Here is a 20,915-nt window from a genome sequence, read left to right on the forward strand (position 1 = left end):
GGTGCGTCTTATAGAGCGAAAAATACGGTACTTCCCTTGATCTAGATGCTATACTCCTATTGATGCAGCCCAGGATTGCATTGGCTTTTTTAGCTGCCGCGTCACACTGTTGGCTCATGTCAAGTTTGTGGTCAACCAAGACTCCTAGATCCTTTTCACATGTACTGCTCTCAAGCCAGGTGTCCCCCATCTTGTATTTGTGCCTCTCATTTTTTTTGCTCAAGTGCAATACTTTACATTTCTCCCTGTTAAAATTCATCTTGTTTGTTTTTGCCCAGTTCTCTAATCTGTCAAGGTCGTTTTGAAGTGTGATCCTGTCCCTCTGGGGTGTTAGCCACCCCTCCCAGTTTGGTGTCATCTGCAAATTTGATCAGGATGCCCTTGAGTCCATCATCCAAGTCGTTGATAAAGATGTTGAATAAGACCGGGCCCAAGACAGAACCCCACTAGTCACTCTTCTCCAGGATGAAGAGGAACCATTGATGAGCACCCGTGGGTTCAGTCAACTGTTACTGGACAGTATACTGTTACTGGACAGTTCCCTAGAGTTGATGGGAGGTTGCTGCTCTTGATAGGGTTACACTCCCATACCCTCCAACATTTCTCCAGTGAAAATAGGGGCGTCCCGTTCCATAATGATACTTTTACTATTTAAACCCCACACATCTTATTGGGTTGCCCCAGCTACTCTGGGCAGCTTCCAACATTTATAAAAACATAATAAAATATTAAACATTAAAAAACCCTTCTTTATACATAATTGCCTTCAGGCGGCTTGGGAGTCGAATAACTCCATACCCTCCAACATTTCTCCAATGCAAATAGGGACATCCTACCATACCCCCAACATTTCTCCAATGAAAATAATAATAATAAAAATAATAACAATAATAATAATAATAAAATAATAATAATAATAATTTATTTATACCCCACCCTTCCCAGTTCAGAAAATCGGGCTCAGGGCAGCTAACAACAAATTTAAAACACTTAATTGATTTTACAAAAAAATAGCATAATATACGGTATAAAACGTGAATAACAATAAAATCAAAAATCAATTTAGGGGGGAAATCCATCCAATAACATTAGATGATCACCAGGGCTAGCTGCCGAAATTAGTCCTATTTGGGCCAGCAAGGAAACCAGGGGAGAATTAGCTGTGGGATCCCAGAGCGGGTAATCTTCATAAAAAGAGGAGGGGGAGGGAAGAAAGGGGAATAAAAGATCAGGCTAAGTTCAAATTGAAAGCCAGGTGGAATAGTTCTGTCTTACAGGCCCTGCGGAAGGAAGTTAAATCCTGCATGGCCCTGGTCTCATGGGACAGAGCATTCCATCAGGTCGGAGCCATCACTGAGAAGCCTGGCCCTAGTGAAGGATAATCTAACTTCCTTAGGACCCAGGACCTCTAAACCAGTGTTTTTCAACCTTTTTTGGGCAAAGGCACACTTGTTTCATGAAAAAAATCATGAGGCACACCACCACTGTGTGCGGAGAGGGAGATGTCAGAGCCCCGCTGCTCTCTATGGGGATCCCATAGAGATCTCATCCGATCCCATCCGATCTGATCCCCACCCAGGATGGATGGAAAATAGGGTGGACACAGTCCGGCGCCCGCCTAGTGGGCGAAAATTTGACTTTTAAAAATATATATATATATTTTGAATTTTTCAATTTTTCCCACGGCACACCAGGCAACATCTCGCGGCACACTAGTGTGCCGCGGAACAGTGGTTGAAAAACACTGCTCTAAACTATGATTATTCATGGACCTTAAGGTCCTCTGGAGAGGCGGTCCCGTAAATACGAGGGCCCTAAGCCACAAAATAGGGACATCTTAAGGAAAAGCGGGACATTCTGGGATCAAATCAGAAACCAGGACGACTTCTCTAAATCAGGGACATCCCTGGAAAATAGGGACCCTTGGAGGGTCTGCACTCCCTGTGAATGAGTGGGTGTATAGCTTGGGGGTTACTTCTAGGTCCTTTGCTGTCGCATGAGGCTCAGGTGGCCTTGGTAGCATCAGCTTTGGCTGGTGGCCCTGTTGCTACCTGGACAGGGATAGTCTAACTTCTGTTGCCTATGCTCTGGTAACCTCGAAGTTACTGCAACCCATTATACATGAGGCTGCCTCCAAAGATGATTGGGAAACTTCAGCTGTTGTAGAATTCAGCAGGCAGCTTGAACATACTGTATAATGTGATTCCTGGCCCGACAGCTCAGGATCACAATACCTCAGGGACCACCTCTCCCCATATGAACCAGCCTGGACCCTACATTCATCATCCAAGGCCCTTCTTTGTGTGACTCCTCCATGAGAGGTCCGGAGGGTGGCAACACAAGAATGGGCCTTTTCTGCAGTGGCTCCCTGTCTGTAGAATATTCTTCCCAGGGAGGTTTGCCTGCCAGCATCATTATATATCTTTAGGGGCCAAGCAAAAACTTCCCTCTATAAACAGGTCTTTGGCCTTTGACTGTCTGTGGCCTTTTAGAAGTGGGTGGGATGTTTTTAATGGGTTTCTCTTCCCTCTTGGTTGTAATGTATCCATGTGGGGTTTATGTGGGGTCTGTTTGGTTGGTTGTAAGTTACTTTGGGTTGCCCTGGGCAAGAGAAAGCAACTGACAAATTTAATAAACTATGAATGAATAAATTAATATGTATAAATAGTGTATGATCACTTTTTGTATGATCCTCATTATTTATTTCATAGCCTTTAGACCATGAACAAGCATGGGGAAATCAAAGAGAAATGATTAAATTGGAAGAGTCTAAAACATTACATCTGGTCTCATATATGTGTAAGGAGTTGGTGCTGGCGGGAGAGGGAACAGACCCAAAATCATGGGAAGGTGAGAGCAGAGTTCTACTTAGTGAGTCTTTCCAAACAGATCTCTAATGCCCCAGAGCACAGATGCCTTTGACAGATGAGTTCATAAAAAGTGTGGCAACACCTGCACTTTGGAACTTCCTGCCTAATGAGATCAAGTTCATGGCACTCTTTACAGTGCCTGCTAAAAACATTTATGTTTAGAGAAGCCTATACAGATGCTTAGAAAGTTGAGGTAATTCTAATCTGTATTTTAACTTTTGTATGTTTTAAAGTATGGTTGTGAATTTCCCCTGATTTTATTGTTTGATCTTTTTTGTCAACCGCTTTGAACTTTATTACAATCAAATGGTGTATACATTTTATGAAATAAATACAAATCGTAAATCAAAGAGATAAAATGGAACTATGTCCTTTCAAAGGCATTGGGGTTGTGCTTGACCAGGAGTCAGACTGATATGCCTCCGAAAGTGCAAAATTCCCAGTGTGACTGTACCAGCTCGTGGAAAAAATCTGACAGCTCTTCCAGCCACTTGAAACAGTCATCCAACAGCCACCAGGAGCAGTGCTATTTAATATTTTAAACGCTATTACATTTTATTATATTTTGTTAGTTAATATTTACATTTTTGTAAGTTGCTTTGAGAGTGCTTTTGTTGCTCCTTAAAGCAACAAATATGGGACGCGGGTGGCACTGTGGGTTAAACCACAGAGCCTAGGACTTGCCAATCAGAATGTCGGTGGTTCGATTCCCCTTGATGGGGTGAGCTCCCATTGCTCGGTCCCTGCTCCTGCCAACCTAGCAATTCGAAAGCACGAACTGCAAGTAGATAAATAGGTATCGCTCTGGCGGGAAGGTAAAGGGTGTTTCCGTGCGCTGCTCTGGTTCGCCAGAAGCGACTTAGTCATGCTGGCCACATGACCCGGAAGCTGTACGCCGGCTCCCTTGGCCAGTAAAGCGAGATGAGTGCCGCAACCCCAGAGTCGGTCACGACTGGACCTAATGGTCAGGGGTCCCTTACACTTTACCTTTAAAGCAACAAATAAATTAATAATACACTACAGTATTAGCAGGGCCAGCCCACCCATGAAACCACATGAGGCAATTGTCTTAAGCAGCAGGATCCATGAGACATCAGATCCTTATGTTGATGTTACTTCCCCCCTTGTTCCTGATGTAGATCTCCCCTCACCCCTTTTTGCTGCGGTGGCGAGGGGAATACCATTTTGGGGTCCAAGATGCCTTGGGCCGGCCCTGCTCTTAGGGAGGCACAATGCGCAACGACTGGCCGCAATCACCGAAGCTCAGGCTACGGCCATTTCGCGGCGCCTTCCGCCAGGTGGCGCTGCAGCCCCTGAAAGCGAGACTCCTCCGCCAGATCCTTGAGCGAAGGCGTCGCGTGCCCGACCTGTGCGTGTGCGAGCGGCTCGCGGGCGACTCCGAGCGTGCGTGGTGACGTGTTTGGCCCCTTGGCCCCGCCCCTTGCTGAAGCGCGGCGGCCGCAGTCTTGGCGGTTGCAGAGGGAGGTCGCGGCGGAGCCGGTGAGAAGCAGCAGCTGCCTTCGGCCTCGGCGCCCGGACGCTTCCGCGCTCGCCCTCACGATGTCTTCTGTGCCGGACGCCGCCGCCGGCGACGAGCTGAAGCAGACGAAGGAGATGGAGGACGCCGAGAAGTACTCCTTCATGTCCACGCTCACCAAGGCGCCCAAGAAGGTGCGGGCCGGTGGCCGGAGGAGCGGGGAGCTCGGGGGGCGCTCGCGGGGCGGGGCGGCAGCGACGGGGCTCGGCGCCTCAGGCCCTCCGGCGCCAGAGGGGCCGGGGCTTGAGCCCCCCACCCCTGAAAGTCACGCCCTCTGAGTGGGGGAAAGCCTTTCCTTCCCCTTGACCCCTGACGCGCTTGCAGGTTCAACGGGCGCTCTGCACATGCCCAGGGGAACTCTCTTCTGCGTCGGCGTTTCTCGTGTCCCGGCGCTGAGACCTGACCCTGAAAACTGGTTCCGGGGCTTAAGGCATGTAGACGTGATCCCCTCCGGCGGGGACTAGGGAAGAGGAGGAAATAGGGGGGAAACTCCAGGAGGAGGAGATGTGGAGGAGTCTGGAGCTCTGGTTCAGCTGTGGCAGCTCTGGGCAGGTGTAAGAACTGGGAAGGAAGGTCCTTTAGGACACGGATCCTCAGCTTGGCAGGCCTGGGCGGTGTTCGTGCGAACACTTTTCTTTGCAGCTGAAAGGCTGGACCGTCTGCCTCGAAGGTCTCTATCCCCATGTCTGCCAGTGGAAAGCATTTCCGTCTAGCAGTCCAGAGGAGATTGGACTCTGGTTTCCTCCATCCACCCGGCTAGCTAGGAACAGTGTGGAGCCCAGCATGCATATGTGATATCTGACTGCTGTCTGTCAAAACTGCCCCTGGGAACGAGGTGCTATGGATGCTGTGCAAGCTAAAAGTGGCCTGTAGCTTTTTCCATATCATTATGTCTGTCTCACACACAATTCCTCAGTATACTCTTCCAGTATATTATCTGTCCTAGCATAGCAGTACAGGCTTAATCCAGGCAGTCTTGTGGGAGCTCCCACAAGAGTTATTGCTTGACTTGTGCAAATGTACCTTCAGATAGAGGCATGGTGTTTTGTGCTACCTGGAATATGCTCTCAACTTTTTGTTTGTCATTGAGAATGTCAATCCAGAGTTGAGAAAATGCCTTCATGCTATTCCTAAGTGCTGTTTAGTGGAAAGGGCTATTTTTGCTTTGTATTCCTACCTGGTTTAGGATTTTCAAAAATCATCTACCTGCAGCCTCAGTGGTTGTAATTGTTAGTAATCATTGCTGTTAGTGGAGCTGTAACTGTGAACTCTTCAGTTATGCATGGGCAGATACAGCCAGAATTCTCGGCTTAGATTTCCTGTGGGAAGTCCTTCTGGGCTGAACATTGCGTTCTCCCTAGTTTTGTGTTGCATGGCTCTGAACTTAAACCTGAATGGAGTATGAGGCAAAAGCTCCAAAGACATCAGAGCTTTTCTTGGGAGAATGGGCATTTTCCTTTTGATGGCTGAACTGAAGCAGAATTAAACTTGTGAATAAAGTTTATTTCCTTAAACTCACATTTGAAACCTTTTGTGAAACCTTTTGTACAGCCCAGCCTTTCAATGACTAGCAGAAACATTTTGGTGCTAGTTGGAAGATCAAACTTCATGCTTAGCAGGTGCCCAAGGACCACGCCTATAACATTCCAGTTTGCTCCACCTGAATATAATGCAAAACCATTAGTTCCACCTTAGAAAGTAAAATTTGAGAAACTAGAGATGTTATTCCTTTTGGCTTTGGCAAATTCTAAGTTACAAAATAATCACAAGTGTGTTAATAAAAATATACATACATATTTTGCTGTGCCCATGAACTCCAGCAGGAAGCATTCCTGTCCTCCAAAATCAACTGTCAGAAAAGGGATATGGTTACCTATTCCAGACACACATCATCTCTGATAATGTTTCTGTAATTTGTGTGGAGTTGGTGGTTGGGGTACCTATCAGGACTGTTTCTGTGACCTTGTACTTTTGATGATCCAAACATGGATGGAGAACTGCATATATGAGGTTGGCAGAGGGAGGACGACCTCAGGTGGCAGATGCTGGGGGGATGGTGTCAGCAGCCCTCCAGTTGGACCCTTTTGTTGGAGGACAGAGCTGTAGGTGCCACATGAACTTAACTACACCTTCTAAACTAACCTGCTATCCTCAGCTGTGGTGGATGATGCTGTCCTGTCCCTATCCAATCTGTTCAGTTTCTGTACATAAAATGAGGCTGGGGCAGGGGCCTTGTCCTTAAGGTATCTTGGGCCAGCCCTAGACACACGCTCCCCCTGATCTGAGATCTCAGATTATGGAAAAGACATCCAAACCTACCTCATGAGTGTTCCCCCATTAAAAAGAGCTGTGAAGGGGTTGGCATCAATGCTGTACCAGGCATGGCCAAACTTGGCCCTCCAGATGTTTTTGGACTACAATTCCCACCATTCCTGACCACTGGTCCTGTTAGCTAGGGATGATGGGAGTTGCAGTCCGAAAACATCTGGCGGGCCAAGTTTGGCCATGCCTGCGTAAATGTTGTTTATCCAGATATAGTTATGCCATTGGTATACACTATTACAGCCAGTTTGCTTATGTGGCTGTATTTAGTACTGCATTGTATTGTATTTAGTTGTATATGTGTGGCCTCAATATCCCATTGAAGTATAATATGCTATGTTGTTGGTTCGAGTGGTTTAGAAGAACACTGCAGGGAAAGAAGTTCTCAAATTTCTGGTTGCAAATAGTTGCTCTTTAAAGTTGCTTTAACTTTAAGCCTGTATTTAACTCCAATGTTGTCATTTATGCTACTTATATGGGTCTCAAGTTTGATTGAAATATTGCTTAGATAAATATAGAATGTGCAGCTAATGTCTGAGACTCATAAATCAGAAAAGACCGTTAAATATTGGTTGATCTGGACATAAATTAATGTTTTCAGCTACTGTTTATTCAAATCTTGTCCAATATGTAATGTTAATAGTGGAGTTCCTGTGACACACTTTCCTTATCAATGTTTTTAAATGTAACAGAAAGGAGGTTTAATTGGATCGGTGAATTTCTTTGTCCTCATCTATTCCCAGAACCTTGTCTGTTTATTTAAGAAGGTGTACATAAGGTACCTTTTAAAGTTTAAACATAGTTTATTTATATGCCACTTTCCCGCTGTAAACATATGCCCAAAATGGTCTGCAATTTGAAAACAGTTTATTAGAAAACATATCAGGAAAACTAAAAGCAGTTAATTAACCTGATAAGTTAGTGTTGCAGTAGAATAGTCTAGACTTAATTTTGATATTGCCCTGTATATATGTATTTACAGGCTAGTAATAATAGGACTAACCAGTGCTAGTAGTTATAGTCTTGCTGCCCTCCCAAGGGGCCACAGCATCCTGGCTTAAATACGATTCGGAGTGGGTGGGGCTATGTTCCCCCCACCCCCACCAAATGGTTCAAAGTCAGCTTGGCCACCTCTCCTCCAGAGGAGGCTGGCATCAGTAAAAGGGACTTACTGGGAGAGTATCAGTGATGTAACCCCTCTTGCCAAGCCTTCCAGGTGTTCCAGCTGCTAGCATTGCTCCTACTGTGATCCTTGTGACTATTGTGTCACCTAATTTGTGTCGATTGGCATCAGGATGGATTATTGCCCATACATTGTTAGCCTGCCCAGAGGATCGGTGATGACTACAGCTAGGATGTCGGATTGGTGGTATGGGTGGCCCTTTCTTTATTTTCAAAAGGTTCATTTTGTCCATGTTCAGGGAATGGCCGTTTTGTGGGTGCAATGCTCTGTAGTAGGCAAGAGTTTTTGTTTCTGACTCCTTTGAACTCTGCTTTTATGAATTTAAATGAGTGAAAACTAGTGCTCAAATTATATTTTGCCTTTCATAAAATAAACAAGCCAAGACTTACGGGTGCAGGCCACTTAAACTGCCAAGGGTGTAATTGAGAAGATTTGTTTAGCCAATGGGCTAAGGCACACTTTTTATATTACAGCAGTTAGAATGCTAATAGTATAGTTCTGCAGCTTTACCATAGTACAGCTTGAGTTTCTACATACAGACTGAGGAGAGAGGGTACTATCTTAGTCACTATAAGTCTACAGCAGAGTACTACAATACCCCCCACCCCCATTAAAAGAGAGTTCCTGGGTTGCTATGGATGCCACAAAGCTCCCTCATGGCTGCTTGTGATAGATTCAATAAGAATATGTTCTTGCATTTCTTTCTATCTCCTCTCTCCATCTTCCTAACAGCTGGTCAAAGAAAGTAGAAGGTCAAGCATATTTTGCTCTTCCACCCATACCAAATATAGGATTGTTTCCTTCCATTGTACTGTCATATTCTAGCACTCCTATATAATCCGTTAAAATGCTTCAAGCTGTGGCCTATTCCCCCGCCTCAAAGCTTTTACCACCACAGTGCTAAAATCTCCCCTTGAGTCTTTGTACATTCATATCATGAATAACTCCTTATTCAGATATTTACAAGTGGCTCGTAGATCTTCTTAGTTGCATCAATATTAATCAATCCCTCTATGCAAATTTGTGTTTCATTGTTTGCTTTTTTAAAAAACCAACCTTACCATCGTCAGCCTGGATAGCTCAGTTGGTTAGAGCATGGTGCTGATAAAGCCAAGGTTGCAAGTTTGATCTCTGTATGGGACAGCTGCATATCCCTCCATTGCAGGGGGTTGGACTAGATGATCCTCAGGGTCTCTTCCATCTCTACAACTCTGTGATTAGGACACAGGGTTGTGTTTTACTGTCTTACTCAGAGCAGACCCATTGAAGTTAATAAACCTAAGTTAGTCATGGCCATTAATTTAAGTACATCTAGTGTTGAATACTAATCACAGCTTTAAAAAAAGTTAATAGCATGTAATAAAAGAAAACAAAGAGAGGTTAGGAGTTAGAAAAGAGAGATTAATGTTCAAAAACAGCTTTAAGTTTTAGTCACTCCTTGGATTTCCACCCCCCCAAAAAAAATCGTGCCACTCATGTAGGTAGCAGACTGAGGCAAGTGGAGTCATGTACTCCCACTCTACAGAATCCCTTCCAGTGACAACATATTAACAAGTATAAAAAAGTGTTACTCTTCCTCTCTGCCCACTTCTTTTTTGTGCTTCTCAGCAATCAGTATTTCTGCTTCTCAGCTTCATTGCTCATTGCAGCTCCCTCTAGTACGTTCCTTATGCTTACATATACACATTGGACTGACACTTTCTGCAGTGATGGGGTTTTTTCTGCTTTACAATTGTATACTGTCAATTTTGTAAATATACTTTTGGGTTTCAGAATCTTAGGTGAAGAATTTTAGCAGCAAGATTGCTATAGGCACAAAGATGGAAAGATACAGCCCTACCTACTATAAATGAATGGTTGATAAAATTATTGGACTTAATTGAGATGGCAAAATTAATGTGTTTAATTAGAGAAAAATCATTATTGACATTTATTAAGGATTGGAAACTTTTTATGGACTTTTTGCATGCAAGAGAAAATAAACTTATAATATCTGGATCTGAAGATTGAAAAAATTACCTAATAGAAAATAGACTAGGTAAAGGGACTTCTGACCATTAAGTCCAGTCATGGACGACTTTGGGGTTGTGGCATTGATCTTGCTTTACTGGCCGAGGGAGCCGGCATTTGTCCGCAGACAGCTTCCGGGTCATGTGGCCAGCATGACTAAGCCGCTTCTGGCGAACCAGAGCAGCACACAGAAACGCCATTTACCTTCCCGCCGGAGCAGTACCTATTTATCTACTTGCACTTCATAGAATCATAGAGTTGGAAGAGACCACAAGGGCCATCGAGTCCAACCCCCTGCCAAGCAGGAAACACCATCAGAGCACTCCTGACATATGGTTGTCAAGCCTCTGCTTAAAGACCTCCAAAGGAGGAGACTCCACCACACTCCTTGGCAGCAAATTCCACTGTCAAACAGGTCTTACTGTCAGGAAGTTCTTCCTAATGTTTAGGTGGAATCTTCTTTCTTGTAGTTTGGATCCATTGCTCCGTGTCCGCTTCTCTGGAGCAGCAGAAAACAACCTTTCTCCCTCCTCTATGTGACATCCTTTTATATATTTGAACATGGCTATCATATCACCCCTTTACCTCCTCTTCTCCAGGCTAAACATGCCCAGCTCCCTTAGCCGTTCCTCATAAGGCATCGTTTCCAGGCCTTTGACCGTTTTGGTTGCCCTCCTCTGGACACGTTCCAGTTTGTCAGTGTCCTTCTTGAACTGTGTTGCCCAGAACTGGACACAGTACTCCAGGTGAGGTCTGACCAGAGCAGAATACAGTGGCACTATTACTTCCCTTGATCTAGATGCTATACTCCTATTGATGCAGCCCAGAATTGCATTGGCTTTTTTAGCTGCCGCGTCACACTGTTGGCTCATGTCAAGTTTGTGGTCAACCAAGACTCCTAGATCCTTTTCACATGTACTGCTCGACATGCAGGAGCGGGGATTCAAACCACCAACCTTCTGATCAGCAAGCCCTGGGCTCTGTGGTTTAGACCACAGCGCCACCTGTGTCCCATAGAAAATAGACTACTTTAGTGTTATTGAGTGAATACTATATTTGTCTGCAGGACAGAGAAGTAGAAGTCTTTTTCATTTTATTTTCTTTCTCTCTTTTCTTTCTCTTTGCCCCTTTTCTTCTTTTTTCTTCTGTTCCTTTTAAGATTAGATTTTTAAAGCATTTCATTTATTATGGTGTATCATAAAAAGTTACTTTGTATTGGGTATGAACTTTTGTATATAATGGACAAGTATCAATAAAAAAGATATTAATAAAAAAAGAATTTTATATGCTGGTTAATTTACCCTAAATGGTATTCCTCTAGTGCTATATGTGCACTACAACTGCAACAGAAAACTCAAACTATTTTTCTTATTTTTCTTAAACGAACAATAAGAAATTAGAAAATGTACAGTTTGTTGTGCTGATTAATCAGGAATCAGAATGTGACAATGCATATTTGTGTATTTCCCTGTTCCTTCCTATTTTTCTAGCATATGTTCCATACACGATTTGTCAAAATCCCAATTCTGCAGAAATATTGCAGTTTGAATAAATTGCATGTATTTATTTTGCATAAATTTGCAGAATTCAAGCTCTGATGTCTTCTCCATGTTAATACATAACATGGATATATTTTGTATAACAGAGTCCACTTAACAGAAGAATCTCCTTCCTTTTTCCTTCCCTGCATGAATGGATATGAAAAATCATCTTTTTTTTTTCAAATCTACATATGCCATCTTGAAAAACATAGATTTCCTCTTAACATGCAATCAATCAACTTCTCCAGTTTTCATTGGTTTTTGACCAATAGCTTATTTATATCTTGACTAGAAGCAATATTCTCAGCCAAATTGCTTGGGAAAAGATTTGCCCCCTGCCTCAGTTTGGCCAAACCCTATACAGTGGTACCTCGGGTTAAGAACTTAATTCGTTCTTAACCTGAAACTGTTCTTAACCTGAGGTATCACTTTAGCTAATGGGGCCTCCTGCTGCCGTCGCGCAATTTCTGTTCTCATCCTGAAGCAAAGTTCTTAACCTGAGGTACTATTTCTGGGTTGGCAGAGTCTATAACCTGAAGCGTCTGTAACTGGAGGTACCACTGTATGCCCATTGTTTCCCAATCCTACATTGCCTTTCAATTATATATCTAAGAAGTAGCTGTGCTAGTGTTGCCCATGAGATTGTTGCTCACCCCTGCAGACCCACATTGATTTCTGACCATTCGTTTTCACTTTTGTTATGCATAGAAATTGTTGCTCAGAACGTCTTGCGGTGTGTATGGGTCTCTAGTTTTCCTGGTCTTCTCAGCACATTTTTGTGTGTGTGTGTTCAACATTGTTTGGTTCTAAGCAGTGCTTTCCCCCCCTTAAAAACTGTTTAGGGGTACTCTCATTTTGACTCAAGAAAAATCACCATTTTATAGTTCAAATTGGGAAAAATAAATACAGTGAATGGACAAAAGTACAGAGATTCACAAAATGTTTAGGGGTATGTGTCCCCCCAGAAAAAAAGCATTGGTTCTGTGTCTTTCAGAATTGGCCAAAAGCTGCTGCTGACAGGGTTGTTCATCCTAGAAGATAGCTAGGCAACCTTTAGAAGTAGCATTGTAGAATACAGTGGTACCTTGGGTTACAAACACTTCGGGTTACAAACTCCACTAACCCGGAAGTAGTACCTCAGGTTGAGAACTTTGCCCCAGGATGAGAACGGAAATTGTGCACTGGCGGCAGCGGTAGGCCCCATTAAGCACCTCTGGATAAGAATGGTTTCAGGTTAAGAACGGACCTCCAGGACGAATTAAGTTCGTAACCCGAGGTACCACTGCACATGGTACTTGCTTGCCGCTTAGTGCTAAAATGTTTGTAGTAATGCAAATATCTGTTAGAAAGGGAAAGACCTACTATGCTCCCCTTTCAACTTCCTGATAGCACAGCCTGACAATACGGTAGATAATCCAAGGAGTCCTACAGGTGGACAGATGTGCAGACTTAAAATGGACTTACTAGTGCTTGAGTTGATAATAGTCATTCAACATCCCTTAATAGAAGAAAGTTTTGTCATTCAGATTCTTTAGAGCAACTCTGATGGGTTTCCCAAGAGTCTCATTATAATAAGTGCTTCAGTTGTTGATGAAATGATCAGCTCTAGAAATGCTCAAGTTTGCATATCTCCTTCTCTTTGTTGTTGTGTGTCCTCATAGCAACAATGGAGATGTGGTTATTTAGCTGGTTGTGAAGTCTGTGAAAGACATACTGGGGGATGCTGAAGGGCTGTAGATTTTGAAACAGCCTTATTAACCCCCCCCCAATTTTGCATTATAGATTAGGTTCTAATGCTCCCTTTGGGCTTATGACAATCATTTTGGGGAGTTCCAGTTTGTGTAAACTTAGAGATCCTTTCCTGATTTATTCTAAATATTGCTATGGTAACTGCCTCACAGTGTGTGGTTGGAACATAGCAATCTTGTTTATGCATATAGAAACTCTAGTTGTAAATTATTTGTGATCTATTCAGTAACCAAACAGGAACATGGCAACAAAAAAATAAACTACTAGGTGTTCTTGGGATCCAGTAGCTCAAAATAGTTTTGTCTGATTTGAGAGACCCCCTTACACTGGCAGTATACTTCTCAGGTGGATAATATATTGTAAGCTTTAAGAATGTCACTTTTTTCCATTCCAGGTGAGAAATGTGTGGCATAAATGACTGATGCAGATGTGTGAGCAGAAGGGCTTGTAAAATACCGTAGTTGTAGTCATAGTGGTAGTAGTGTTGCTGTTGTAGGTTAGCAATTTTGCAGTTATTTTCAAGGCTGCTTTCATTGAATGAATTTTTAAGAAGTTATATTTCAGTTATTTGATTGAATTTTTGCTGGTGCCTCTTAAAGTGCAGAACTTCTTCTAAAGTCATTGCATATTATGTACCAAAAGTACTAGTTTGTGTTTGAATCCATTAATTCTTGGGGACATAGCCGCCTTCAGGGCTTACCAGCACTGAACTTGCTATCTTTGGCTGCCCTTTGTGCTGTTCCATTGTGAAGTTTCCTCAACCAGAGGCCAAGTAGTTTTAAATGTTTGTTTTAGTGAAACACTGAAAGGTTCGTCTGTAGTCTTGTAGCACAGCTTAAAAACCTTTTCCTTAGGATGTACGCAGTTCAGCATGCTACTCAAAACTGTCCCTGATGGTGACAACATGAAAGTGATTTTGAAGGAATGACAGCACAAGGTTGACTTGTGGTCATACAACTTGCTTAAAACGTTAGCCAATCCTTTTTAAAAAAAGAATCTAGTGAGCAGCTTTTTAGAAAGGATATTTCCTGTTGACATGGTTCAAGTCTTAGAGCTCAGGAATTGCCTTTTCCTTTTCATAGTGAGCTAGTTGAACTATATTATGTGTTGTGATCGATACTGTGCCCTTGGTAACAAGCTTATTGCTGCTGCAGAATCTGTTCACTTTAGGCTTGTAACGGGGTGGGGTGGGGGTGGGAATCAACTAGCTGGCCATGGATTGGGTATTCTAATCAAGTTGGAAGCATGGTGGTGTATGCTGAGAATCCAGGCGAGAGTGTGGGACAGGGTGCTCTATTTCTGCATACAGGTGGATGATCTTGAGCTAAATATCTGGTACCATTGCTCTCCTGGCACTAGAGGTGGGAGGGCTGTCATTCATAGATATCAGAACTAGAGCATGGGAGTTTGCTGTTAGAAATGGGCAGAATCAGACTTCTTGTTGAATCAGTGGGAATTCCTTCTTCACCTTCTTGCAAAATTCTTTACGTAATTTGAACCTATATTCTGGAAGCTTTCACCTTCAGCCATTCATCCCACACACACAAGAATCCTGGTCAGAATTTTGTGCATTCTTTTCCAGCCCCACAGGGAGAGGATTAATTTGGATCCAGGCAAGCTCTAAATAAGAGGGCATTGCCAATTCTTATTAAAGTTGGATTGAATGACTGTATACATAACAAAGCATGACCTTCCTCTGTCTCGATGAAGCTAATTCTCCTGTGTTCTCATTGCTGCAGCTGTGTGGGCTGAATATTGCATTTTGCAATTAAGCTAGGGCATTATTGAAAATACTTTATAGCCTATATGAGACCAACCAAAAATGCATTTTAGGGATTGCCACCTTAATACAATAGAGACAGGACAACCACCTCTCATAAACAGTTTAGCACCCTTTTGAAAAGAAGTGCCAAAAATCACCAAAAGGAGGAGGGAAGCGTCTCACAGTAGTGAAAATGTTTGCAAAATCTGCCTCCATTTCAGTTCTCCTCTACTTTCAAACGTTTTGACTCTTCCATTTTTTGATTGAGCACAACTGCTTATGTCATCCAAAACCAACAAATGGTGGTTTAGAAGATCACAGAACATCCCTTCTGTCATTTTTATTTGGATTTGTTCATGAGGCCCATAACTTTTAGTATATGCTGAAAGGGGTAAGTACCTCCAGTGTGCAGGAGTTGTGATCTTTTCAACAATAAAGGATGTTTTGCTTTGTGTTTGGTGCTCACCGAGTTTTTCTTGGACCTTGTTACCTGCTTTACAACCTGTGCCTGAATATGTAACCTTCATTAAGATCTTTGCCAAGAAACAACTTTATTTTTCCCCCATTTTAAAAGCAATTAGCTGGTTTTTATTTAAGACCTTGGGGTAATTGCTGTCCATGCATCAGTACACTTAATATTAGCATGTTAATTTATAATGTGGCCCAAGGGTTGGATATGCTGGAAATAATGGCAGTCTGGATCCCCTCTTGACTCTTCCAGGTGCTGCCCTTGGGTAATCAATTAGTATGCACCTTTATTGTGTCCAAATGTATTTTGTGTTTGGCGCAAAATGACATGGCTGCCACTGCACCTTTAGAACAACCAAACTACCTTCCTACCCACCCACCCTGTGTCAAACACTGTCATTATCAGTGTCCCATTCCTAAACTTGTTCCTTTTTGATATTGCCCCTGCTTTTAAATGATGCTAGGCCAATAAGAGAGAGCAAAATCATTGGCATGGATGGGAAATCATGACCTCCCCTTTTTTCTTGCAAACTATCAGGTACTGCAAAATGAACTATTATTAATATTCATTTCATTTCTATGCTTCTTTATATTGTTAAGGAAAAAACCCTCAAATGTAACCCTCAAATTGATGTGTAAACTTTACTCTCAAAAGGGAAGGGGGTTATTTGGAACTCTGCTAAGTAAGTAGTCTGAGGAACTGAACATATAATTTCATGTTGAAACTCTGCAACTGGCACACCAAGATAGCTTAAATTCATTTGATGTTTAAGTTGACTAAGCTAGTGGTGCCATGTACCAAGCGTGATGGGGTGAGCTCCCATTGCTCTGTCGCAGCTCCTGCCAACCTAGTAGTTCAAAAGCATACCAGCACGAGTAGATAACTAGATACCGCTGCGGTGGGAAGATAAAAGGGTGTTTCTACGCTCTCTGGCTTCCGTCACGCCAGAAGCAGTTTAGTCATGCTGGCCACATAACCTGGAAAGCTGTCTGACAAACGCTGGCTCCCTGAAGTGATTTGAGTGCCACACCCCATAGTCTAAGTTTGACTGGACTTAACTGTCCAGGGGTCCTTTACCTTTACCTGCCATGTAAACAAATGGGAACAACAACCAAAAAATGAACTGTCACGGATGGGAGAATACCACTGTGAATTCATTCAAGGCCTTGAAAACTCCAGTTCTGGATCCTGCAGTCTTTCTGTTCCTAAGTGCTTCCCTTTTATAGGTAGCCTTTGGCATTTTTTTAAAAAAAGTGGGAGTTAATGAGTTGCAGAAACGATTCACCTTTGCCCAGCAGTATTTGTAAGGCTGTAATGTTCAGCTTCTGGACATGGGCAAATCAGCTTCTAAGTAGCCCTGCTAGAATTCTTGGCTGAAACTTATCAGTATTCTACCCTAATAAATTGCTGGTGTGTTAATACAGTAACAGCACTGAAAGAATAAATGCAGCAACAGGAATTACTACTCCCATAGCAACTGTGTAACTCCCCCACTAATCATTACATTATCCTCTAGCGCAGTGTTTCCCAACCGGTGTTCCGCGGCACACTAGTGTGCCGTGAGATGTTGCCTGGTGTGCCGCGAGATGTTGCCTGGAGGGAGGCGGGCGAGGGCGTTTGCTTCCCGGAGGACTTGTGGGAAGCCGCCCCTTCCCTGGGCGACGCGCGGCCTCGCGACTCCGGAGTCAGTCCCGAGGGCTCTCGGAGGGACTCGCGAGCGACGGCGCGGCGGCTCCGGGGCGCGCTCAGCCGGGCCGCCGCGCGCCCCCGCGCAGCCCCTGCTGCAGCTGCCCGGCGTGGAGCGCGACGCGGAGCCGGCCGGGCTTGGAGGCGCCCAGGTAGGGCCGAGCCGGGCGGGGGCGGGGAGGTCTCGGTCTGCTGCGGGCGCAGGAGGGCGAGCGGGAGAGGGGGAGCCGTCGGGTCTCCTGGAAGGAAGCGAGGCGGCGGCTGAGGGGGATGCAGCCCCGTCCCCAGCAACAGGCGCTCCTCGAAGTGAGGCCACAAGTCGGGGCTCGGACAGGGCCTGGAAGCAGCGGCTCCGGCTCTTGGGAGCGGAGAAGGGGACTTCGAAAGCGGCCTGGAGGAGAAAAGCCCCGATGCAGCAAGAGCGGGGAGCGTGCTGCCTTGTCCAGGCCTCCTCGCTTTGTGCCGTCCGCTGTCGGGAGCAGGACACGGGGGCTCCTCGTTCGCATGCTTTCCCGGGTGATCGGTGAGGGTTAGGGTTAGGGTTAGGGTCCCTCAGTCCCTCGCTTTGCTGCCTCCTCCCCCCCCCACCCCCAAAGCTTGGAGGTTCCCCGGCAAGGGGGAGGGGAAAAATTGAAAGTTACACTTTCGTGCGTCCCTCCCGGCGTGACGCTGCGCGCTGACGTCACGGGGCTGTAATGGTGGTGTGCCTCGAGATTTTTTTCATCAAACAAGTGTGCCTTTGCCCAAAAAAGGTTGGGAAACACTGCTCTAGCGGCTCCCCTAGTAATCACATACAGAGCATGAGTCGTCTTCATGCTGCAGCACTGAAATTGCATTGCTGCCAATACTTTGCTTCCATTTTCAAGGGCCTGGACAAATCAAGGTTATAAGAATAGGGAGCAACAGCCATTCTCTTTGTTGTATTTGGGCCGGACACTGTAATATTTGGGATAGAATTTCTGCATAAGGGAGATCTAAAAGTCTCCCCCCCCCCTTCCAACCCCTGATACTTTCAAAGAGCTTCTCTGCTAGACAGTCAGCTTTTGTGAAGCTCTTGAAGGTAACTTTTCCCATCTTCTCCCCATTGCATGACAAATATCCCCTCTCCCAGCACCATTTTGCTTATAGCCTAATGCAGGCATAGGCAGACTAGGCCCTCCAGATGTTTTGGGACTATAACTCCTATCATCCCTAGATAACAGGACCATCAACAGGGATGATGGGAGTAGTAGTCCCAAAACATCTGGAGGGCCGAGTTTGCCTGTGCGTGGCCTAATGTGCCTAAGCAGCCAGGAACATGTAATTGTTCTTTGTTTTAGAAATTTTGTATCTTGGGAAACTTTATAGGTTCAAAATGGTACAAATGTGGGTTATATGATGATATTGGCCTTCTTATAGCCATCCGTTTTCTCCATGTTTCTTTCAAAGTAGAATCATGCCTTATCAGAAAATTCTCTTTAAGCCACACAAGGAATTCTTCAGAAGTAGGTGTTTAACTGCTGCCCTAAGGCAAGACTGTTCTGTGTCATCTGTGGACCTCCCTCTGTAAATGTGTGGGGCTGTAGCATCTGCCAGTACTAACTGGGATTTTTGGTGGGTTCTCTTTTGATAATAGGCAATCTAAGGCTGTTTAAAGATAGTAACTTCAAAGACTTGATGTTGCTATCATTGCCCATAGCACACACACACATTATTTCTGGTCAAACATGTTTTGCAGGTTTTTGAAGTGCTTCAAGAAATACTTTGAAAGAGCCAAAACTGGCCTCTGAGCACCGTGATCAGTACTGCCACAATAATATTAAAATATTTTTTATAATGCAGTCCCCCAGTTTCCCTCTCCACCTCATTTAAGAACACTTTTCCACTTTAAAACTTAATTAGGGGTGGATATTTTTAGACCAGAAGCTGCTTCTGGTGCCGTCTGGTCAGTTTCACAAGTCATTGACTAGTACAGGGCTCAAGTAAGTGACTGGAATTAGAAATTGGGGGCAGGCATTCTCTTTCTCCTTCCCCTCCAACTTCCATTATTGCAATTGCTGAACAAGGCTTGGGTTACAGTAATAGTAAAAGGGAGATTTACACCCATTACTCTACAGAAAAGTATCACAATGCAGCCTAAAATATGTGGCCTAAGCTAACTCCTGTCAGTCATCTCCAATTTGACCCTGGGGGATAATGCCCTGCAGTTCCAGGATGTCATAGGAGCTTTCATGCTTTTGTATGACTGACACAAGCAGAACTGATGCATTCCCCCCCTCTCTCTTAAATCTGCTTTTTATTAAATATGACAACTTGCTTCCAAAAATAAATGAATTAAAACAATTAATATCCCAAAGTCTCTAAACTTACAAATGTTACAGGAGCTTACAAGGAAACAGGTCTAGGCTCCTAGGAGGAAATTCTCCTGAGATAATGATCTTTTCTATGGGGTAACCAATCTTTACTGATGGCAATAGTCATTCAAAGTAGTTTGGGTCTGCAGCCTAAATTGTAGTAGTAAGGATCACATTAAAAAAAATATTCTCTGGTTAGAAAGACTGTGTGAAAAGTACTTACGGTATTTTATTTGTACTTAAAAAAATTATATACTGCTAGATTGTAGTAAAATCTCTAAGCAGTTTATAAGAAATAGTAAAATCATCAATTGTTGTTGTTGTTTAGTCATTTAGTCATGTCCAACTCTTCGTGACCCCATGGACCAGAGCACGCCAGGCACTCCTGTCTTCCACTGCCTCCTGCAGTTTGGTCAAACTCATGTTAGTAGCTTCGAGAACACTGTGCAACCATCTCACCCTCTGCCATCCCCTTCTCCTTGTGCCCTCAGTCTTTCCCAACATCAGGGTCTTTTCCAGGGTGTCTTCTCTTCTCATCAATAAAATCATCAATAAAAGCAGATAAATGCAATTAAAACATTTTAAAATAATTAGAATTAACAGTTCAAAAGATTAAAATGTGTCAGCATTTATTTGTCTGGGTAGACTTACATAAATGAAACTTTCAAGCCAGTGGTGCAAAGAGTTCCCTGGGAAGAGGAATTTCTTGTTAAAGCATTCTGGAAATTGTAGTTGTGTGAGGAGAAATGTTTAAAATAGTATAATACTTCTTTAAATGTTTAATGCACATGGGACCTTATATTTTGTACTCTGGGAAGCAGGGTGCAGCATTTATGTTCATGTCAATTTATTCGTCTCACTGAGTGTTACAGACATATTTTTTAACTTGGTAGTTTCTGTGCTGCAATTTCTGGGATTGGAAATTCTCACCCTTTCCTCCATTTTTAATAATGTAACTTTAAGGAGAAATCACAGATTTTAGCAGCTGTGGCTTTTCATGTGGTTATGTAAGGCAGTGTGCATGCAACTTTAGATAAGACGCTTTAAAGTTCCATTTCAACTACTCATATATTGCACCCACAAAAAGCTGTCATATAAGTGGCAAAACCATCATTTACTTGGGCTCTGTCTTGGGACAATTGCTGGCTCTGTTCTGATAAAATGTAGAAGTCTTGTGTCAGAATGAATATGCTGTTATGAGCAAAAAGAACAGGTCATATTAGGACATGCTGCGGCATTTAATTTCTGTGGAAGCAAAAAAGCAGTGTGCAAATTTAGTATCCCCTCAGTGCAAGTGAGCTCCTGTTAGGGATCACTCTGGCTCCCACTCTGGGCCCTGGGCAAAGACAGTCGGTGTCTCCCCTTCCGAATACCTTGGAGGGGATGCTACATGTGATTAGCACAAAGACTCCAGTTCTGGTGGCTTTGCCTGATGTTTCCTGGGGTAAAGGAG

The 20,915-nt window shown here is 43.7% G+C and overlaps 1 protein-coding gene across 3 annotated transcripts in view; it reads left to right on the forward strand.

Annotated features, from left to right (window-relative positions):
• Positions 1–4,221: 4,221 nt before the first annotated feature.
• Positions 4,222–20,915, forward strand: part of AHCYL1 (adenosylhomocysteinase like 1) — a gene marked incomplete at its 3' end in the record, with an annotated part of 49,475 nt that continues 32,781 nt past the window's right edge. For 2 of the 3 annotated variants that reach the window (XR_014527598.1, XM_083509466.1), the window contains exon 1: positions 4,306–4,541. Coding sequence is in view for 2 of the 3 variants with exons in the window: in XM_083509466.1 (XP_083365592.1) it covers positions 4,431–4,541 (111 nt within the window). Of the gene's footprint in view, positions 4,542–20,915 lie in introns of all 3 variants that reach the window. The other variant, XM_083509465.1, reaches the window with a different exon arrangement.

This window comes from Podarcis liolepis (genome assembly GCF_965112155.1).
Source record: "Podarcis liolepis genome assembly, chromosome: 6".
In the NCBI taxonomy this organism is placed as follows: domain Eukaryota; kingdom Metazoa; phylum Chordata; class Lepidosauria; order Squamata; family Lacertidae; genus Podarcis; species Podarcis liolepis.